This window comes from Nematostella vectensis, chromosome 9 (genome assembly GCF_932526225.1).
Source record: "Nematostella vectensis chromosome 9, jaNemVect1.1, whole genome shotgun sequence".
Lineage (NCBI taxonomy): Eukaryota > Metazoa > Cnidaria > Anthozoa > Actiniaria > Edwardsiidae > Nematostella > Nematostella vectensis.
In genome coordinates this window covers 11,991,883-12,015,224 of record NC_064042.1, presented here as the reverse complement: position 1 = coordinate 12,015,224, position 23,342 = coordinate 11,991,883, and the positions used below count along the sequence as shown (strand labels likewise).

The 23,342-nt window shown below is 42.2% G+C and overlaps 2 protein-coding genes and 1 non-coding gene across 3 annotated transcripts; 1 reads left to right on the top strand and 2 right to left on the bottom strand.

Annotated features, from left to right (window-relative positions):
- Positions 1 to 2,282: 2,282 nt before the first annotated feature.
- Positions 2,283 to 4,512, top strand: LOC116618272. Its single transcript, XR_007313635.1, has one exon. It is a non-coding gene; the product is annotated as an uncharacterized LOC116618272 (transcript).
- Positions 4,513 to 4,654: 142 nt separating this feature from the next.
- On the bottom strand, positions 4,655 to 6,267 carry LOC116618274. The gene has a single exon (XM_032381789.2). It carries the CDS (start codon positions 6,160 to 6,162, stop codon positions 5,416 to 5,418), a length of 747 nt encoding a protein of 248 aa, XP_032237680.1. The 5' UTR covers positions 6,163 to 6,267; the 3' UTR covers positions 4,655 to 5,415.
- Positions 6,268 to 8,123: 1,856 nt separating this feature from the next.
- Positions 8,124 to 15,486, bottom strand: LOC5512396 (hemicentin-2). The gene is made up of 5 exons (XM_001632689.3): positions 14,930 to 15,486; positions 11,332 to 11,730; positions 10,724 to 11,020; positions 10,186 to 10,318; positions 8,124 to 9,648 (listed from the first exon to the last, which is right to left on the bottom strand). The coding sequence occupies exons 1-5, from the start codon at positions 15,057 to 15,059 to the stop codon at positions 9,537 to 9,539; spliced, it is 1,071 nt and encodes a 356-aa protein (XP_001632739.1). The 5' UTR covers positions 15,060 to 15,486; the 3' UTR covers positions 8,124 to 9,536.
- Between the last annotated feature and the right edge of the window lie 7,856 nt (positions 15,487 to 23,342).

Below are 23,342 nucleotides of genomic sequence, written 5' to 3'. Positions count from 1 at the left end.
GGACATCTAAAGTCCATTTGGGCATAATTAATGCTGTGCTTATGGATGATTGCACGCTGAGGTTGATTCAATGGGATAATTCCTTGTTTGGGCTTCACCGAGTGAGAAAGAAATTTTCTAGTGAATGGCCTCATACTATCCAATGTAGAACATCTTTGCTACCCAGTCTAATTCAAAAATTATTTTCAGGCTTTATCTGACGTCATCGATGACGTCACGCATCACGTGACCATATCTTGGCAGCGCCCTTGACACATACATGACACCTACCAAGTTTGATTGTTATAAAATGTTCCTATCACGAGATATGAATATTTTTTTATTTTGATGACGTCAGCATATTTTGCTTCTGATGACATAATTGATAACATCACAATCACGTGACCATATTAGAGCACCTTCCTTGACACCAAAATGACACCATGACGTCACACAACACGTGACCATATTGTTGCATCCACCATGACACCTACATGACACCTACCGAGTTTGGTTGCCATAGGATGTTTCCTTCGTGAAATATAAATATTGTTTTAAATTAAATTTTGATGACTTTAACATATTTTTGCTTCTAGTGACGTCATTGATGACGTCACAATTCACGTGACCATAGTTTTGCACCCCCCTTGACACACACATGACACCTGCCAAGTTTGGTTGTCATACGATGCTTTTTTGGGGACGGACGGACATCGCGTATCGTAAGGAAAACTCGAGTCGATGGGTTACCAATATTTGTTACCATATTTGTTTTGTATACCACTTTTTCTTAGGTATGGGGCTCCGCTAAAATACCTGTTATGATTATGGGGAAGGATTTTGTCCGCGTCTCTGTGGTGTCTCAAGGTGTTTCCAAGACTCCCATGATGCAGTGCAGGCATGCAATATAGCCATGGAGCTCGCTTCTAATGGAGGTTTTATCATTGATTATTGTGGCTTATGGCTGTAAAATGGGACCTGACGGAGCGCAATAAAGGTATCTATTTGCGACTTGATCTGTGTTTGCTTGTCTCTATTTGTTGTTCGGAAATTTGTGTCTTTTTTGGTAAGAAATGTTTCTGAGTTTTTACAATGGAGTCAATTCTATTACCTTAGATGCGTTTTCGAAGGTCGTCTATGGTGTTGTTTGTTTATCTGACGTTTTGGAGTTGGGCCTATATTTTACGGGTGTCTGTCTGGGGACGTTATAGTAATGGAAGTGTTAACTTATTTCGCTTTCCCTTTTTTTATTTTCTTCTTGGTGAATCTTGAACGTCGGGTCAGTACGCAGCTCTTACAAGCTGCAATTTGATTGGGCAAATGGACAATACCAGCACCTCGACACAAAGAACGAGAAGAATAGAGACAAAAGAACTCCTTTGTAGAAGCAGCTGCGTACTTACTCTGAACGTCTAGCGTGTTTTCATACAAAAAACACCTTTCTTGCGCATGAAAATTCTGGCTATTTGATATATATAGATCTGCCTTCGTGTACTTGGTTTGAAAATGTTTTCCCCATCTCATTTCTTAGCTTGTATAGAGCCTTTGGGGCTTCCTTCTTTCATTTCCCGGTTAACTAAGCTGAATTTTGTTTCATATTTTATATTTACAATTATGCTATGTGGCGCTTATATTTGATTGAGATAAAACATTTACGTAAATTTAAACAGTTAGTACCTAGTTAGTACCTAAGTTAATCGTTTCGTTTTGGTAAAAGACGTCGGTATTTTATGTGCCCATTTAAATCGTTTTAAAGTATAAATAATTCCTAAGGGGCATGCTTTTTTTACATTTTTTTCAAATAAGCAGTGTCATGTCGTTCATTTTACCCAATTATTATATATATCATTTTATGCGAAGATTATAAATTAAATAATTTTATAATCTTCGCATAAAATGATATATATATATATATATATAGAGAGAGAGAGAGGAGAGAGAGAGAGAGAGAGAGAGAGAGAGAGAGAGAGAGAGAGAGAGAGAGAGAGAGAGAGAGAGAGAGAGAGAGAGAGAGAGAGAGAGAGAGAGAGAGAGAGAGAGAGAGAGAGAGAGAGAGAGAGAGAGAGAGAGAGAGAGAGAGAGGGAGAGAGAGAGAGAGAGCATCTTTAATTTATAATCTTCGCATAAAATGATATAGATAACATAAAATGATATAGATAATAATTGGGTAAAATGAACGACATGACACTGCTTATTATATATATAAGGGTTTGCTCTCTGGAATAATTATTCTGCGTGTACACTAGAGCTCATTAAACATTCATAACATGTAATCAATTTCAAGCTGTGTTAACGATTTGCGATTGGTGCGCCGTAAATCATTTTTATATACAGGGCACGGCGTTTAGACGGCCATCGCTGGAGATCCCACTAAATTTGAAAAACCTTCGCTTTGCATCGCCAACAATGAATCACCGATTTTTACTGCTTTTGCTTGTGGTTGTAATCTTAGCAGTACTGATCGAAATAACAGAAACTACTGCGAGTTCAAGCCGCCGAAAAACCAGCGAACGGCGCCGAAAAACAAGTACCCGTAGACGACGACGGGCTACGTCTAACACTGGGGGAAACACTGCTGTAAGGATGCCAGTGACCAAATTCACACCTATAAAAGCTTCAAGTCGTTATTCGCCTGTCATCCACTCACAAACACGGGTCAGAAATCGCGCTTTAATCGGTGGCACGGCGCTCGTTGGCGGTTACCTGGCTTACAGATACACTCTGGGTCGAGCACCAATTTACCGAGGGCGCTACCCAATGGACTATAGCAACGTAGACGTCTATATACCACCCGAGAGAGCATTCCGATTGAACTACACCGAGGAGGTGTTGCTTGACTCAAATGGTGAGAGATGTGTGAATTCCAATGAGAGCGTGAATCTCCTAAGCGGACTTAAGCGGGCTGCATAAATCAGATGTAAACACTAGCGTTACGTACGAGGATCAGAGAGGCCTTAAGCGAGTGGTGAAATTCAGCGGAGAGAATGCGTCCGTTAACATTGACTTCGACGCAGTCGATACCAGGTCTATCGAATTAAAGAATATGGTCTCGTACGATAGCCCAGTCGCTAACAACACAAACTGCACCCAGATTATGAAGACCATGAACGGAACTTTTATCGAGATGTATCAATATAACCCCGAGGCCGGAAGCGGAAATGTAATCATAAATTCTGCTGTACTGGTGTGGGTTTTAATGGGCCTTGTTGCCATGGTGCTAAGGAACTAGAGGGATTTGCTTTTCTTTAGCATGATTCTTGTGCTATTAATTAAGGAAAAAAATAACAAGTCCAGAAACCTCTTCAAGGGCGTGTGAGAAGGAGGGGGGGGGGGGGGGGGGGTACAATACATTGCCTTTGTCCTTTTACCCTTGATGGTCAACGCGAATGCCCCCTCCACGCCTTTTAAACAACTCCGAAGGAAGAATATGTAAATACAGCTTACTAAAAGCGAACAAGATAGAGACAGAAAAAAAAGGAAAATTACTCTCATTCCATTATTTGGAAAAGTTCGACTTGGTAGCCTCATTAAGGATTCATTTTACCAAATCTTACACTGTTTTATTTCTGTTTGTAGCGCGTTGGGTATGTAAATACGTATTTGAGACCCGGATTAGCCTACACCCTATAATTTGGCGTGGCGATTTTACGATTTTGAGACAATGAAATCAAGAAAAACAAGTGGAATTAGAATATGCTTTAATCATCAAAACTGTAAAAAACTCTAACAAGTAAAAACATGCATGGGCCAAAATTAGTTCTACAAAAATCTATAAATGCAGTTCATAACTGTCCAACTCAACCCCTAAATGCACTGTATGTACAATAGCTGACTAAATAGACAAGGTGTTTCCATAAGCTATATGAAACGGTTAATATTTCACCCAAAGGCTTTTTATAAACTCACTTGATTTTCGCTCATCACAATTTTTGCGATACTTCATTTTCGCGTTCTGTTTTTAAATCGCAAAATTCTAAAAGTTAAATTGACGCGAAAATGAAAGGTAATAAGGTAGGGAGTATTGAAAATAACTAACGAAATAACTAACGAAATAACCAATTTTTATAGAGAGGTTAGATCAGAACGACCACTCAGAACGACTACCAACTCTTCGAACCCATTGCATATTCTCTGTATTTTGAAAGCATCCTATAGCAGCCAGGCGATAGGGAAAGTGGGATAAAACCTGTAAGCAAAAGTACTTAACTGTTAGTAGTAGAATTTCTCTGATATTAGGCAGTATCTGAATAGATAATTCCAACAGAAAAGTATTATTACTAATGAAGTTTTAACTCGCGAATTGCTTTCTGTATTTTCTTTTTTTATGAAATTTGCTAAATAGAAAACGATGGAAGCGACTGGTGCTTTATCAGAAAATATCCTGTAAAACGGATCCCCTGCGGTTCTTAAATTATAGGAATGGTAATTAAAGAGAGAGATTATTTTCTTGAGGAACCGGAGGACATATTGGTTAGATACATGTTCTTGGAAATGACGCTAAAAGTAATAAAAAGCAACAAGCGTGAAAAACCATTTGTGAGGCTGATAAAAAGTGCTTGGGTGTGAATCCATGCTAACATGCTCGAAGATCCAGCGTACTTTGCGGGAGCTCCCAAAGGTCACCCAAACGGAAGATCTGCTCATGGCTAAATGACTAAAAATGACTGAGAAACAATTGTGTGGGCGGAAATTGTATTTAAATTTATAATTGTTCACAGGTGATGGCAAAGTAAATAAAAAACATATTTATGCTGGTGATATTATATTTTTTCTATAAAATTATATGTATTTTTTCTTTACAGTTCGTAAAAACGTGGAGACATTCGTTTTAGTCATTATTTTGTGCGTATATCATAAGCGATCAACATTTTCTGTACAGAGTTTTATAGATTATAAAAATAATAATCAAACGTGTTCTTTGTATCGATACGGTAGTCTTAGAAGCGTTAGAAATTGACTCTTTCAATTATGCAGAAAGCGTCACCGAATTATTAGTGCATATTCCATTAAAAAATAATTTAAGGAGATTCGATACTGTTTCCAAAGTCCCCAACCACCCAGTTAACCACCACTCGTATCTTTTGCTACTCATGGATCGGAACGTCAAACTTTTTGGCTGTGTCATGTATCTATGGATAAACTTTAGAAAACGCCAATTTTTTGTTTACATTAATGTTTCCGTGGCAACTGAACGGTGAACTCATTAAATTCAACAGTAATTTAAATGAAATTGGCATTTTCCTAAAGTTCATCTATAGATACATGACACGGTCAAATAGTTTGACGTACCGATCCATGTAGCAAAAGATAATAAAAGCAAACGATGATAAAAGTTTCCGACCTCACAGTCAACTACAACTTGAAAAACAGTATCGAATCTCCTTTTAAGGAGATTCAAACATTAGTGAGCGTCAAGTGTAGCCAAGGGCTGGAGGACTACACGGATATATTTAACAACATCGCCACCAAGAATAAAACCAGATTTATATGCAAACTCGAAGCAGTGTCTGGGTTGTACAAGTACATCAGTACCACCGTGCCATTCAGAACTGTTTTGATCTGCGAACAGTTAGTGTTAGCTACAATGTTTGTATTATACTTCACAACTTGCACAAGTTTAACAGACTTATCTAACTCTTCGCTCAAAGTAATATTCATGTCATCACCGAAGACCTCTTCCACGCTTGAGTTTCCCTGGTAGTACAATCGTGTAACTACGCTAGGATCTTTGCCCTTCGTCAATTCCACAGTCTTATTCGTTCTAAGACATGAGCTCCCGTTTACATCGAGTAAGAATTCTTCGGTGTAGTTGACCCTAAATGCTCGATCCTCCGGTATAATCATATCGACATTACTGTGATTCATAGGATACGCACTGCGGTAGATAGGCCCACGACTCAAAGAGTATCGTAACAACAAATAACCTCCAAGTAATCGAGTCGGTGAGACGCCACTACGGGTTTTGAGACTCGTTTGACTTCGTATGACCGGTGTTGAGCGGGTTTTTGGTGCGATTGGAGTCGTTCTTGTTATTCTTGGACCGCCGCCAGAAGATCCAGAACGACTACTAGATCTAGATCTGCTACCACCTCGAGACCCACCAGAGCGGCCGCCGCCTCCTCGTCTAGCCTCACTCACAACCGCTAGAAGCAGCAAAAACAGGTAACACACTTTCAAATACATAATATCTAGTCTTGCCCTCGAGTTTAGCAACGAGATAATTAGACTCAGCACGTATATAACTGCGTGGTAAATTATGATTACGACTATATGACGGCGCACACGGAATGATTATGTAATGGTACATATTATTAAAAATACTTATTTGAATAACAAAAGTATTCAAATTAATTCAAAACAAGGTATGTGTAGAGCCCCATGGAAGAACAGAGGTGCTTAATAAAACAATATATAATATATAATATATATATATATATATATATATATATATATATATATATATATATATATATATATATATATATATATATATATATATATATATATATATATATATAATAAAAACGCATTTTAAAATCTTTTTGATATCATAAAACAAAATCCTACCCGATTAGTTTTATTTCAGCTTGTTTGAATATTCTCTTTAGAAAATAAAGGATATTAATAGGGTTTTATTTAATTGCCATTGCAGTATAGAACTAAATTACAGCAAAGAGTCAACAAGATGATTTCTTTTCACTCCTGACTACTTCTTTGAGCAAAATTGTGAAAAAACTAGACTGAGAATAAAAACCACCCATCTATTCCCGCACTACAGGGCGGCGCACAGTCAACTTTTCCAACCGCTGACCCAATAGGGTACGCCTTCAAGTTTCCAACAATGCAATGCGTTGTCTCTTTAGTCTAGCGACGGCGCTGTGACAGCCTGTTGCTGCTAACAAATTTGCTTGTAATTGCTGAAAATACGATATCGCCCTTGAGGACTGCATCTTACAACAGCTGGATGAGCGTGCCGCATTATCATTTCAATCATACAGTCGTCGGGTTTTCTTGAGCACCTGCTACCCCAGTACTCAAGGGTTGACCACGGCTATGGGCTACGCTCGGGCTCAACTAGGTGTGAACGACCTATTCCTAGGACTGATCGTCTTGCCAAATTCGTTACTTACAAATATGCAAAATTTTCTATATCTTTGCTGACCACAATGTAATTTAGTCTTAGACTATGATAATGGTCAATAAACTGATAATTATTTGTAGTAGTAACGATTCAAATTCTTCAGTCTGCCCTGAAAAAGTCTTATTAAAGACGAAAATTTGGTTTGGCAGAGTCGAATACCAGTCTTTGGTGTATTGTATTTATTCCTGGTTCACGAACACGACAATCAAGGGTAACACACCAAGTGTACAGTGGTAATACACTAAGTGTACAGGGGTAACACACTAAGTGTACAGGGGTAGCACACTAAGTGTATAGGGGTAGCACACAAGTGTACAGGGGTAGCACACTAAGTGTACAGGGGTACACACTAAGTGTACAGGGGTAGCACACTAAGTGTACAGGGGTAACACACTAAGTGTACAGGGGTAGCACACTAAGTGTACAGGGGTAGCACACTAAGTGTACACGGGTAGCACACTAAGTGGACAGGGGTAGCACACTAAGTGTACAGGGGTAACACACTAAGTGTACAGGGATAACACACTAAGTGTACAGGGGTAACACACTAAGTGTACAGGGGTAACACACTAAGTGTACAGGGGTAACACACTTAGTGTACAGGGGTAACACACTTAGTGTACAGGGGTAACACACTTAGTGTACAGGGGTAGCACACTAAGTGTACAGGGATAACACACTAAGTGTACAGGGGTAACACACTAAGTGTACAGGGGTAACACACTCAGTGTACAGGGGTAACACACTAAGTGTACAGGGGTAGCACATTAAGTGTACAGGGGTAACACACTAAGTGTACAGGGGTAGCACACTAAGTGTACAGGGGTAACACGCTAAGTGTACAGGGGTAGCACACTAAGTGTACACGGGTAGCACACTAAGTGTACAGGGGTAGCACACTAAGTGTACAGGGATAACACACTAAGTGTACAGGGGTAACACACTAAGTGTACAGAGGTAGCACACTAAGTGTACAGGGGTAAAATCAACAATTATAAAACAATTTGTATTTCAATGTTGATATCTCATTATTTAATTGTAAAATGTACTACACTGTCGTTCATCATTCCCAAATTCTAACTAGGTCTTGCTTTTTGGCGGGACGTCTTATTCTCATTTAGGTCATGTTTTCATTTCATATCATAAAAACCTATCTACAAACCCGAAAAGTCTTTTTTTCCGTATCATTTGATTCGGCCCTGAAAGATTTTTCACAGATCTTTACCAAAGCTGGCTCCAGAGTGGTTAAGTTTCAATATGAAAATCAAACATCACCGTCACTGAAGTTTTTTTGACTCTCTCGCCTCAGCAGTTTTTATTATAAAAGTTATAGCAAGTGAAAAGAGATAATCAATAAATATGCAATTAATATGATATATAATACGTTCGCTTGGAAAAGAATAAATGAATAAGCAATTGAGAATTGAAAAGCGTTCTTTCATATAGCGTCATAACTAACTTATTGAGCTCTTGTTTTTTACCAAATTGTGCAAAGGAACATTTTGCTACAGTAAAAAACAAAATAAATAAAATACCATCCAATGTAGCTTAATATACAGCTCGTGAATAGTATATCAAAATTATACTGGTGATATTTCTGTTCTCTTAAGAAATAATATATATTATATTATTATAATAATATATATTGTATTTTTTGTTAAATTTGGTTATCAAGCTTGCCCCGTGTAATGCGCAATATGTATCCCAAATATCGCAGCGATTTCTGATAATATAAGCAAAGCAAAAAGCATAAGGTGTTTTCCTAGTTTAATACAGGGCCGCAGCAGGCCTCGAAATATTGGGAGGCCACAATACAGAAACATTAAGAAAATGTTAGGGCCACAATCACACCCCTAATGGTCACTTCCTTATATTTTTGAAAATATTGGGGGGAGGGGACACGCGCCCCCAGTGCCCCACCTCATGCTACGGCCCGGGTATAATATTTTGTTTAATACCATTGCGATGCCAATCGTAAAGTCACATATTAATTAAAATTCGGTTCTTTTAAGCCCTATTGATGACAAAGAATACTGGCAATGTCTGTAAAACCATGTTGGGAGCTGATGCGAAATTGTTGGCCAACCTTTCCTTTTTTTGTAGTTTAGGTGGAATCACCGTCTTATGATAACTGCTTTTGGTAACATCTCTTTAAGCCTTTCAAAGCAGTTGTCTCCGAGAACAGCTGTTACATCAGGCTCTAACAGTTTATTCTCGACTCTGTTCGATGCAAGCATCATGTCGTGCCTTTGCAACGTATTGGCTACAATCAACAGATTTTGTGGAATCCATGTTTCCTAATAAAGTCATTGTCTACGTGCTGCGATCTCGATAGTAAAATAATCCACGTGAATATTGTGTTTCCAGCAACACATATAGTTTATATTTAGTTAGGTATTTTGGGTATGAATGATGGTCAGATCTTCTCCCCTCGGTCGGTAAACTGGGACCATTCCCCAAGAAGGTTTGCAGTTTGCTCGTCAGTGGTTGAAGAACTCTTGGAAATTCTGTAGGACGATTGGCTTTTCCTGGAAGATAGCATATATAGTAGTCAGGAGGGTCCCAATCCTTTGTTATCACAAGGGGTTGGGAGACACGCACCCCCTTCCCCCCCTAAGCGGCCAAAAAGTGGTCATTTCTTATGATGGAATCTTAAAATACTATGTTTTTTCCATATGATTCATATGACTGCGTCCCCCCCCCCCTCGGCCAATCCTTGGATCCGCGTCTGCTTATTCTAACTTTGTGTGAAATGAACATACGAAAACGAGTACGAGCCATTAATAGCCGACCTCCAAGAATCCAAGGCGGGAATTGCTCGTAGGAAACAATCAAACATTTCGGCTGTAAAATTCTTTGAAGGTTATTTTGATTGTATAGTATAATCAACTTACATTTCGAAGTTGATTATATATAATAGCTGCTAGTTTGCTTCTAAACTTCACTTATTGTTTTAAAGTAAAAATTCCATTGGTCTTTTTGTGTCGCGTGATCAAAATAGACCCGAGAATTCTTCGTTCAATGAATTTCTTGGCCAAATTTTAAATAATAAATTCTACACTCACTGTATTGGGTGCTGTTGCTGTTGTCGATTAGAGCATTTAAAAAAGCAATAAGCAGCGAGGATAACGAAGAAAACTGCCGCAGGGGCAACCATGGAAATCAGGGTACTGGGACTATGACCAGTACTTGACGCAGCTGTAGAGACAAAGAGAAACAATGGACTTTATTCAACAGGAAAGGTGGAGTGATGAATAGAGAAATAAAATGATGTAAGAAAGGTGTGGGAAAACTAGAGAACTAAGAGGACAACGAGGAGAAAATGAATAAAAAGAACAAGAGAAAAAGGAGGAGGAAGACAAACATGTAGAAAACAAAAGCAAAAAGGGAGGAGAGAAAAAGATAGAACAGAAAAACTAAAAAGAAAGTAGTAAAACTGGTAAAGAAACCGTCCGATCATCCGACGATCGTGTGACGCAGAAGTCCTCCAAATAAATTGTAAACAGAAAGGGGAAAAAAGGAACAAATAAAAGAAAAAAAGGAAAGAAAGAAAAATGAAAAACAGAAAAAATGGGAAATGAATACATCCAGACTGTGCCTTACCATGACTGGGCTGACTGGCAGGCTCGGGGCATGACGTCACTATTACCAACACCTTGTTCCGCACACTCCCAAGCTCATTGGCTGCATCACACTCGTAAATCCCCGTATGTGATAGTTCCACGCGTCTGAGCGACAGCGCATGGCGCCTGGTTTGGTTCTGCAGCACGAGACCATCACGTGACCACATCACTCGAGCACGTGGGCAGCTCTTGACATCACACAAAATGTCGACAGACTCGCCTTCTGGAAGACGCACTTGTTTCATCGAAGATAAGGGATTGCGAAGCCTCGGTGGGTCTGTAAACATAAATGTATTTAACGTTTCAGTGGACAATTATTGCTGTTCAGTAAGAGTTTAAATATAATTAAAATACTGTGAACTTTCATGTTACGTAGATATAGGTTCATGGTTTATTTTTCGGGGAAAATTACGAATCAGCCAGAAAGTTCTTTGTCATAAAAAGCTCATCTCTATTTTAAGATGTAATTTTTCCGTCGCTTTCTGAAGACACAGCTATTTCACTGTTTATATTGTCCTGAATTTGCCACTTAAACGTCATGTGACTTCTTGGTGCAAGTCACTTATTGGCCCTTTTTAAAGTACTTACAATTCACTACCAGCCCGACGTTATCGACTATCAAGACCCTCGAGGTCTGTGCCGCTGCCACCATAGCATATCTACCAGTGTCTTCACTTGTCACATTCCTCAACTCAAATGCTACCCTCCCAGCTCGCCCCGCCCACCGTAATCTTCCTCGGTATCTCCCTGACACATTGTACACCAAGTGCACCGACTTGTTTGTTCCTTTCGGAGAGAAGTTGACTGTTATTAAAGGTTCCATGGGCTGATCCGGTGTACCGCGGCCAAATGTAACGTTTAGTAAGTGACGGAAGTGCTTTTGCGTTACCGGGAGCTTCCATTTGAATGTGACTGATGCGCCAGTTTTCACGAACGCTTCGTCTGGTGGTGAAACGGCAAAAATATCTGCACGGTATTGTAGTTCGCCTGTAAATCAAATGAGATATCAACTTTTTCGCATTGACCTTTTTTCGATCATTGGAGTCCTGTGGTATTTGAATAAAAGAGCGAGGAATTGACTAGCCCATTCTTTGGGAAAAGGCCAATTGTAATGTTCAAAGGTTGCGGTAGTGTGAATATATATCTTCCTCTAATGAAAAGTTATTTTTAGCGGTTGTTCACAGTAGGTGGCAGAATGTTGCGAATGAAGCGCTGCCGACAGCACAAAAGCAACAAAACACATCCATCTTAGCACTCTTCCCCATGTGTCAAAAAATCTAATCACAAAAGACGCAACTCTATTTATCGCATTTGCATAAGTATTCTAATGTGAAGGTTTTAAACTGGCCGGTATAACTCGCCTATAACACCTCCAAGCTATAGACAATTAGTCGAGTCCAATTGATAAATACTTTTTGTCTATATTTAGATCTTAAGGGTCATATGCATGGTGTGATTAACAATAAGATAAAGACAACATGAAAACGATGACAATATTGTTTAATAATTGGTGTAACTCCAAATCCACAGTTTTCCCGTGAATGTCATTAATGTAAAGAGCGATTCTATATTTGCTCGTGTGTTTAAGGGTCCATTAAAGGTGGTTTGTATGATCGCCCTTAAGCAGTCTTTCAGACACAATCAGACCAAGAAAAAAATTTATTTTCATAAGTGATGCCCTAGCCGCAAGAATAGATGTTGTCGCGTACTTTCTTTAGTGTAGACTAAACAATGTCTATTCTTCAATACCCATCAAGTGACTAGATAAACAAGATAGTTTATATGGTGCATGCAGTAGCTCATTTGTTGAATTTTCTACACAAAAGAATAAGCAGTAAAATTCTTTCAAGCCGCATAAGCCATAGCGAACTTTGATATTAAGAGCTCTTTGATTAGATTGGTTTTGGTGCATGGCCGTTCTATGTAAAGTGGAGTGATTGGTCTGGTAAATTCTGTTAACGAGCGAATTGTTATAGTCCTCCTTTGATGGCTTGATGGACCTGATCAAGATAAGAAAAAAAAAACAGAGAGGAAGAATGAGGGGAAAGACGAATAAAGAAAAACGAGAAAAGGCGACAAATAAAGAAGAAAAAACAGAGAAAAAGAAAGGGGGAAAAGACGAATAAAGAAAAACGAAAAAAGGCGACAAATAAAGAAAAAAGCAAAGAAGAACAAATTGGAGAAAAAGTCGAATGAAGAAGAACGGAAAAAAGGCGACAAATAGAGAAAAAGAAGAAGAAGAAGCAAGAAGGAGAAGCAAGAGGAAGAAGCAAGAAAAGAAGAAAAAGAAAAAGGGTAAACAGCACGAAAAAGAAATGGAGAAACAACAAGGAAAGAAGAAGAAGAAAAAAAGAGGATGATGAAAATCTGAATGCGCAAAAAAAGGAAGATGACGAAGATTAAGAAATAAAAGAAGAAGAGAGTGATAGGAATAAAAATATAGTCAGAAGGAACAGGAAAAGAAGAAAACAGAGGAAAATAAGAAGTTAAAGAAAGAGAAAAAAGCGGCGATGAAGAAGAAGGACAAGAATATAATCAAAGCCATTAATGTTTTGTCGTTAGCAAGCAAGTCGTCCACTTGATAACTCGTGTCAAACGGCCAGTATAAAACAAACGAAATCCATGAATCACTACAGCTACACCAACATATCAACAACAATTAACAACATTCACAACAACAATATTTTTTAGTTTGGAATACAGGCATTTCTAAAATACAGAAAGGGTGTGGGACAAATGATAATTTTGTAATCCCGTATAAGTTTTGTTTTAGTTTTTAGCCCCTTAGCAACATTGATTTGTTCGGCGAAAATTATTACTTCATTACCTAGTATTAAAGAAATTGATTGCAAAAAAAGAGCGAATATTCCATGGGTTATCTTCAAAGACAATGGAACTAAACCCCACACATCCGAAACTCTAGAAATCGATTGAAAAACCATTTTTTCCCTAATGTCAAAATAAAGAAGATAAAAAGTGAACACTTCTGCCCACGGATGCAAATGAAAAATATAATGAAATATTCCCTGCAAACAATTCTTTTGAGTTTGTCATAAATGTAATGAAATCCCTGAAGACTTTTGTTTGTTTTTTAAATGAATAGTCCGCATTAATAATTTCGAGAACACTGGCTCCCAAATTGCGCTATTTTAGGTGGTTAAAGCTAAAACCGGATATTCAATTTTGAATTTCAAAATTGTCTAGAAATACAAATAAATGAGAAAAAATAAAATTGAATCTTGAATCATCTTGACGTATTTATTCGAAAATTCGAAAAGGCATCTTTTATGACAAAATGAAAGACAATATTTGAAGAAAAGCATTCCATTAGCGAATAACAATTCATGTTTTCATTTTAGATCAAAATATGTCATAAGAGGCCCGCGCTCAATTCTGCCTTTTGTTGCAAGACTATTAACATAAAAGGTGGCTATGAGTGAACGATTCAATCCGGAATAATGCACTTGGAGGAAATATTCCTCTTTGATTGACTTGAGATCTGATCACGTAACTAGATTTTAGCATTTGTGGTAGTTCGTGTGGCGGTGATATTTACCCATGAAAAGTCTCCTGCAGATTTATTCCGATTTTCAACAACAGCCGGTCCTTTTAAATATGGTGCAGTGGAATATATTACTTTTTTTTTACTGTATTTTGCTTGTTTTGGATTGTTAACTAGAACAGATAAGACATAAAATATTGGCCTACTTATCGGCAAATCGCCGATTTGGTTAGCGTCAAGGGCCCTAATAAATACAACAAAAAATAATGTACAAATAGATGTACCAGCTTAAAAAATTCATTTTAACCTAGACGCGTCAACAGTACTTGTTGATGCAAGCACAGAATTGTGTGCGTGCTTTTTATAGTAGGGTAAAGTGTTGTAGGGGGAATTGCTCTATTCTATATGGAATTGTCAAAATTGAATCCGAACTGCATAAGGCAATCATCGCAATAAGCTTAAAATTTATAAGAGTTGCACGCATAAAAAAATATCACTTTGAATTTTGATTGAATACTTAGAAATGGCTAACGATGGCACCGTTTATTGCAGTTTATTTATATTTTTTTCAAATTCATAGAATTTCAGACGTCGTGAGATATTAAAAGCGGGACTAAGGTAAATAGAAAAGCAAACAAGAGGGATTATACATAGCGAAAAATAAGTAAAAAAAACATTACCAACCTCTCGCATGAAACGGCAATGAACACACAACCACGCAGACTGCGTAGAAAATACCGAGTGTCCGGACGTGGTTTAGTGTATTAGAATTTCCCGGTAAATATGTCGACTCGACGCGAGGGTTTCTCTCCATTGTTTGCGTAGTTTTTCCCTCACTTCACAAAGTTCTTCTCATTTCTTGCACGCTTAGACCATAAATTTGAACTGTTCTTTGACGAAACCGCCATCCGATAGACGAGATATTAAATTATTCCGTACGGAGCTAGTTTCAATATTTTCCGCTACATTGAAAAACAACTCTGCAATGTGTATTAGCGTCAGTCGCGCGCTTGGCTCCCAAAACCACGACAGGTGGAAAGAGGTATCTTTGGCACGGAATGGACTGCACGCTATGACGGACTTCACGGAGTGTCACTGTCTAAAAGAAACACCAAAATCCAATTCATTATTTGCAGCCTAGATATTGCCGGAAAAGATATGGCAAATAGACAAGGCTCTTTTTTTGTACGCTCTAAATTTCCGGAAGCAGGGCAGAAAAAGCCAACGCAGCAAATAGTATTTTGGCTAATAGCGGAGAGGAAAGCTGATGATTAATTTAGCCAGATATGCTCCTACACAAATATTTATCAAACTATGACAGGCGATTTCATAATTCTGGAAGTACTCTTCGAATATTATGGCAAATTCATGACAGCTCTTCTCCATTTAAGTCGATTATATTATTTCCTTTGGATTTCCCTAGCTTATTAGTCTTTTTTAGGGAAATTGTTTTTACCGTAGTCCTTACCACGGGTAAAATCTTTAAGAGAGTTTTATCTTTAATATTCGCTGCCCTTTTAAGCTCTCAGTCAAAATCAAATTCCAAAATCTTGTTATTTATTAAATTATCGAAATCCAAACTCTTTACACTCTTATTTTTTATAAGAACGCCTTATTTTCAGTTGTTGGGGCTGGGCCGTTCTTATTTTTATTTTAACGCACAAAATGTTCTCAACGATGTTCTTAAATTTTAGTGCTTATACAATAGAATTGTTAGGAGGAGAATTACATATGATAAATATAAATATGACAAAATATAAATATGACAAATGATAAATAGCAATATAATATTTAAGGTTGTTATTAATGAACACAATTTAACACTGCATTTTAGAACACAAAGACTAAAGAAGCAATATGTTGCTGCTATCCGAGCCTCGGGATGTTCTTAGCATGTTTTTAAAATTTGGTGAAATCTCAGCCTGGACGTTCATATAAAAAACGATTCTAATAAAAAAAGAGTGTAATGGAGCACATAATTCAACATAAAGCGTTGTACTATTATATTGTTAATTTCTGAATAATAAATTTTATCATTCAGGCACAAAGCCAGGTAGCTCGTTAAATACGTAAACAGTTTTTTGGTGAAGGAAATTAATTCAGAAAAAATAGATTACATTCTTATCGAGTCTATGCAATTGAAATAAATCGCGGAAGACATAAAAACGTAGAAAGCCCATCAAAGTTATGCTGGAAAGAGTCCAATCTCTTTTAAATCGGTTATGTATAATTAAAACCACCCCCGACAAGGCCAGCGGAAACATGCCTTATACACTGACGTATTTTATTCCTATTCAAATAGCATCCGAAAACTACTGACATACACAAACTCGTGTTGCTCCTGCTTGATATTGGCTTGTATAAAACGTTTTTCTAGCAGAAAATCATGTCTGGAAACCTAAAGGCATGAAAAGACTGAGCCGAAAAAATAAAGTAGGCGAAAATAATTACATAAAAAAATTATCTCCCGATAAAAAGCATGTAATCTAGTAAATAACACGTCCCTTGCTGTTCATCATGTTTTCTTTCAATATTTTCCAGACAAACCGCAATAAAATACACTAATATAAGTCTATGAAAGGTGCCAAGAGTTTATTTACCTTTGACAAATTAACGTATTTGGAAATTTGACAAGCAGTAAGGATTGCTCCTTACTCACTTTAATTATTACTAGTGGTTACCTGTGAAATATTCACGAAACGCAATACTTTGTTGTACAAAACTTTTTAAGGTGCATTTCAATCCTTCCATGTATTGGGCTTCCTGGTGCTTTAGGGGAATAGTATACGTCGTCGTAAACTATATCCGTGTTGGGAGCCCTGTGTATGATGATTTTGGCGGGAATCGGACAACCAAATTCAAACCATGCCAGTTCGCACGTTCATGTGTTGGGTTTTGTGAATAAGTGTGTGGATCGTGAATTCTCGCTATGTTGGCTTTCTTGGACTTAGTGTGTTATTTGATGGTCGATTTCATACTTTTTAATGAATGTCGATGTGACATAAGAGGTATGTGATTCTGAAAACACAAAATGACCGCCAACTATTTGTAATGAACAAACCTTTTGTTTTTATCAAAAGGTAGCCTACGTGTAGCCGCTGACTCGCGAAATCCTCTCGTAGCTACGAGAGGATTTCGCGAGTCAGCACGTAGGCTAATCAAAAGGTCGAAGAACAGTACTTTATATCGAGATTGATTTGATAAAATAAAGTGTTGTGCATCATCTCGATCTGATTAAATAAGCGTTTATGCGCCGTCCTGATTGAAATGAAGTTCAAAAATCAACAGTCTTGAGTGTAGATAAAAGCTCTTTTTTCCGTTTTCTTGTTTGTGAACCGTTTTGTTTTTGCGCGAAGAATCTCTACGATGAAATTTTTGGAGATTACTGTATTACTTATTACTGTATACTTTTAGTGTGTTTTTCTTGAGAGACACGGAGGTCTGAAGGTCATTAGTTTCGGGAAAAAAATATTTTTATGCTTCTCCGAAAAATGTGTAGTTCCAGAAAATATCCATCTCCCCCTATTGAGGGGGTCGGAGGTATGACCCCACCCCTCTAGAATTTCCAACCCCCAGGAAAAAGATAAATACAGTAACTGTTAAAGGAAAAAGGGCATTTTAACCCCCCTCCCCTCTGGAAATTCCTGGGCGTCTGAACCCCCTAGGGGGGGACTGGGTGATTTGAGTGAAACCCGACTGGCACCCGCCGCCCGGCCCACCGCGCCTCCCAGCCCGTCTTCCGTGGCCTTGGGTATTCCGTCTGGGGAAGCAGATAGGGTTTCACGTACATAAACAACTGGGGCAACTGTGTGTGTAGGCTGGGCGCGTCCCACGTACACAACTTTTTTGGGCAACTGTGTGCGTAGGCCGGGCGCGTCCGGACTGGGTGATTTCAGAGAAACCCGACTGGCCCCCCCCACCCGGCTCGCCGCGCCCCCAGCCCGTTTTCCGTGGCCTGGGGTATACCGTCTGGGGAAGCAGATAGGGTTTCACGTACATAAACAACTGGGGCAACTGTGTATGTAGGCCCCCGCCGCCCGGCTCGCCGCGCCCCCCCAGCCCGTTTTTCGTATGCCCTAGGGCATACCCAAGGCCTAGGGTATACCGTCTGGGGGCCTCGTGGGAGAGGGGTGTGTTATAGGGGTCGCTTAAAGCATTTGCTTTAAGGGGATGGCGGCGGGGCCCGTTTTCGGTAGCGCTAGGCGCTGGGGGGAGCAAGGGGGAGCCTAGCGCCTAGCGCTAACTATAACAGGGTGGCTGCCCCCCCTTGGGTGGTAACGTGTGGGAACCTTGCAATTAGACCCTCGTTTGCCCTATAGTATACCGAGCATTCGAGAATGTAGTGCGGAAAAGATCACTGCAGGTGACTAAAGGTCGGCCATGCAAACACGTGTGGCCAGAGGTGCATGGACACCTAGTGCAAGGTGCACCTCCAAAGGCTCCGTAAGGGCAGCCCCCTCCCCGTGCCGTGCAAGATCTGCGGCATAGGGACGCAGTCGGAGACGGGGTTGTGTCGCCCCTGCGGAGCGAACCGTGTAGGGTAGAGGATGCGCGACACCGAGAGGCGCGCTCGGAAACAGTTTGCACTCGTCCTGTCTGATATCGTAGCCCGCGATACGGTCAATTAGAGACTGAGTGGCACAGGGCATACCCAAACATGGGCGCTTACATAGAGGCGATTCTCAATAGCATGCCTGACAAAGAGGCGCCTGCCGTACTAGCGGGGCTGGTCCAGAACGTCCGGACGAGGACATCCCCGAGGATGTCAAGCACAAGCTGCTTATGCCGCTCGTTCCGGCGAGAGAGCGAAAACAGCGTGCTCATCCAAACGTAAACAAGCTGGTAATCTAATCACCTTGTGCTAGGACCTGAGGGCCGTGAAAACGAGAAACGTGGATTGGACCGCCACCCTACGGAGCGCGGAATGACCGTTTTTCGGCCGTAAGTTCAAAGCCGCTGGAGTGGCGTTTAAACCTGAGCTTTACTCGAACACCTCGCTCCCGAACTCCTCGCGAATTTCTCGCAGTCTCTTTTTCATCTTTTCGCGTGTCTCCAGGGACTTTCTCGGGGGGCCCTTTCTTGCTTTTTTTTCTCACGCGATGCGAGGCCGTGTCGAGCTCTGATAGTGGCCTTGAGCGCGTAGTATCTCTCTTGTTCCCGAAGTATTAGCTGAAACTTTTCATCTGAGATATGCTCGTTTTGCAGAGCCTTAGAGACCAGCTCGCTGATCGAGTTTTTCTTACTTTCCGCTAAAACCATCGTGTCTTTGTGTTTAGCCACCTTGCTCGTAAGACCCCTAGAGACTATTCCTGCGCCTACACCCACGACACCGACCAGCCCAGCGACCCCTGCCAGCGGACCGCCGATCAGAACCCCTATCCCACTCAAAGAGACTCCTACTCAGCCGCTGGAGAGCGCCCCTGCAGCGATGCCGGATACCACAGACACAGCATGGGTAACGGCAAAGGCGCGCTTATACTTTTTCCGCACCTATCGATGATGCGTTATCTTGTTGTCTAGAACCGCCTGAGTGTCACATATTTTCTGGAGTCGGAAGCTTTGCACGTCGCCACCGCTGTGCATACTGGGAAGCGAGGGGTATATGGCACCACCGCTAACGTCGCTATTTGCCATGTTTGTTATGTCAGACCTAGGCTAGCTCTAATACAAGGCGAACGGGCTTGCGCGATTTTCCCGGTGAGGGGATCCAGCTTCGCGGTCAGAATCTTGCTTTCAGCGCGGTTGATCGTTTCCACGATGGACTCGACCGTGTAGTGCCCGGCTGGCAGAGTAGCGATGGGCGGGAGGGCGGATATAGTCGTTATCTGATGCTCCCGCTCGAGATTATACCAGCTGTTTAACAGCGAGCACTGCCGGAGCGCCACGAAGCGTGGGCGCCTTATCGGCCGCTCGAAGAAGAGCGTCTGTTCGCCTTTGGTGAGCACAGTATGTAGGACCACCATTGTATTGAACACAGCCCGCCTTCGTGTTTAATAGGACTGAGCATGGATTGGGAAGGCTGGCAGATGCTGAACGAGGAGGCGGAAGAGACGAAAAAGGCGGCAACTGCGGCGGGAGCCTCTATAGCCGAACATATCAAACACGCTATAGCCGAACAAATCAAACACGCAAAATCCGGTTTCCCTAGGTCTCTGACCCTCGGGCAAAAGCTACTCTACGCCGTGCCCGCGACCCCCGTGGAGAGCACGGCCTTAGACATCACCCCACTACTCACGCAGCTAGAGATACACGTGGCTGAGGACAAATCGTTCACGACTAGGGTCCGAGACATATTCAAAGAGACAAAGTCCGTCAAGGAGTCTCGCCGGTGGTTATCGGAGCCTTCCTATGGGTGCTGGCCACAACAACTCAGCTTTGTGGTCTGGTGCGCATCCGCCGGATGCGGGGTGTCCCTAACCAACCCCGCTTTTGCCACGCTCCCCTCTGTCATCAGGGGATTTCTAAGGTTTCACGTCTACTTTACCACCCGGAGGATACTCTACGAGCTCGGCGCCCCCCTGCCTGGTGACAGCCCGTTCACGCAAAAAGAAAGATAGCCGCTTTCGAGCGTCTATGTATAGAGTTCGGTTTGCCGCGTAAGCCGGACTTCCGATGGAAAGACCGGCGGAACCACGGTCTAGGCGATGTGTTTTGTGTTCTACCCGGGGGAGGGGTATCGCAACGTGCACGTGATCCGTGGCTACGACACGGCGGCGGACGGGTACCCGAGCCACCTCAATCTGTTTAGCGACGAAGGTGGGGCGTACAATAGTGGGAAGCAGATGGGTTTCATACGCAACGACGACCACGGGGGCGTGCAATATAGCTGGTTTGCGTCTCCCAAAGGTGAGGGACTGACAAAATCAGGGCTAGGAAGACTCGATCGCTCGGTCGAGGCGTTCGTCTACACAGTTCTTGGCGCGTAGGTAAACGTCCGTTCCTCTATCGCGGGGGCCGGTAAACCGGCCAAGGAGGCGCAGGCGGAGTTCACGAAGCTGCTTGAAGACGCGATCATAGAAAACGACATCGCTCAAAGCGTGCAAAGGCACCAGTTAGCCGTGCAGGAGGCCAAGGTGAGACTGAGTCTTGCGGTCGCACCAGGAGTGTGGCTGATGCCGAGCGATCTGCTGATAAACACGCAAATCGTCGTGGGCTACAACAATAAACTGCAGAAAGCCACAGACTCCATGACGCTCGGCGCAAACGCGATCGACACCGAGACAAAGCCAGTCGGTGCTCATAACATGGCCGGTGGGCATCCTAGGGTGCAACACGTGACCAAGGACCGCGAGGTGCGAAGCAAGGCCGTAGTGTACGCAGAGGGCGCGGCGCCTGCCCCCTCTTCACGTATGCGCAGCATGACATCGCCCGGACCGGGCGAAAAGAGTGACCACACCGCCCTCAAGGCGGGGTTGTCGGCACTCGCGGTGGCCGCGGCGTATTACTTGTTCCGAGGATTGCTTTGCATTCGACGAACCAAGAACGCGGCTACGGCTAGAATGAGCAGCCACGCATTTTTTCCAAGGAATTTCACCGCTTCTCCTACAGCCTTAAACACGAAGTTCGCGATGCTGCCTACTAGTCCAGGGAGAAGCTCGCCTAGCTTTTTCCCGATAGCCTTAAGCCCGTTACCGACCCCTCTGGCCACGGAGGAGAGCGACTTGCCGAGCGACGTCACAATGGCCGCGGTCGTCGTCGCTACGGCCAACCCGATAGCGGTGACGGTAAAGCCGCACTTTTTGAAGATGGCTTTGATGCGCTCTCTGAGCGGCTTTTGGTTCTCAAGCTCTAGGTTTTCGCGTTCTAGTTCGTCAATCTCGGATAGCCTTTCCTCGTTGCGCTCACGGGCCTCTTGGCGGCGACTCTGTGACGTGTTAGGGTCGTCGATGGTCTCCCTGTCTGTGGTTACCACCCCTTGCGGCTCTTGGACTCGTTCTGTGTTCTCCTGGATGACCGCTTCTATCTCTGCCACAGACCCCATCGCCAGCTTGAAGCCTTTCAGCTTCGCAACGTCCTGTCGAACGCCCCCGTTCTCATTGAACAGCTGTCTTGGTTTAGTCCAACCTCCTTTGCCGAGGTTGCGAAGCTGTATTAGCGTCTTTCCCCTCTGGTCTGACTGGAACAGTATCAGATTCTCGTTAAGGTCTGGGTATTTCTCCCTGAGAGACTGGAGAACGAGTCTTGTCGCTGTACCCTCTGTGGTGAACGAGGTTTCAGCGGTCGTTTGCATCCGGGCCCCCCGCGATGACGTGCTCGTCATTGGGATCGACTCCCCATCGTCGGGGTCAAACGGGATGAGGGGCGTCTCGTCGTTTTTGTCTTCGGCGGTCGCACCCGGCAAGGTATCGTCAATGTCAACGTCAACATCATCCATGATGCGTAAATCATGCTACGATATATTAGACATGTCTAACAGTCCGCACCATAGTCACGTGACTTCATACTACTAGGAATGTCAGTCAGCGATAAACTTGACCCCCAACGAACACCCAGAACTCCTCTGATGTTGAAAGCCGAGAAAACTGTTCACCGGGTCACTCTCAACCCGTCGACGGCTTCCCCCGACAAGACGCTATATGTGGCGGTCCCAAAGCTATCGAAAGGCGTCGCGCTTGTGCCTGGCTCCTTGAGGGTCGGTTTCCATCTCTCCATCTCAGGCCAAGCAAATAATACCGTCGTGAACAACGTCGGCCGAAATCTCTTGAGCCGCCTGAAAATCACGTTTGCAGGAGAAACGCTCCAGGACACCAACCGCTACGATGTCTTCAAGACGTATGAGGAGATTTACCTGTCCAAGGTCGAGAAAGAGGACCGCCTGGAGCAGGGCATACAGTCAGAAAACATGCGCAAGCTTTGCTCCAAAGCTGGCGATAAAGCGACCAGTAACGCCAAGGAGAACGCTCTAAACGCCGCCCACGGGGCGAAGTACACCGTCCCGCTAGACCATTCTCTGCTGACGGACCACGGCGTACTGTACCCAAGGGCGCTCTCCGAGGCGCTACTCTTCGAGGTCACGCTCGCAACGGTTGATCTGGTAGTCGTCGGAAGCTATGCTACCAAATTATCCTACGGCATAAAAAATCTAGAGCTGGAATAC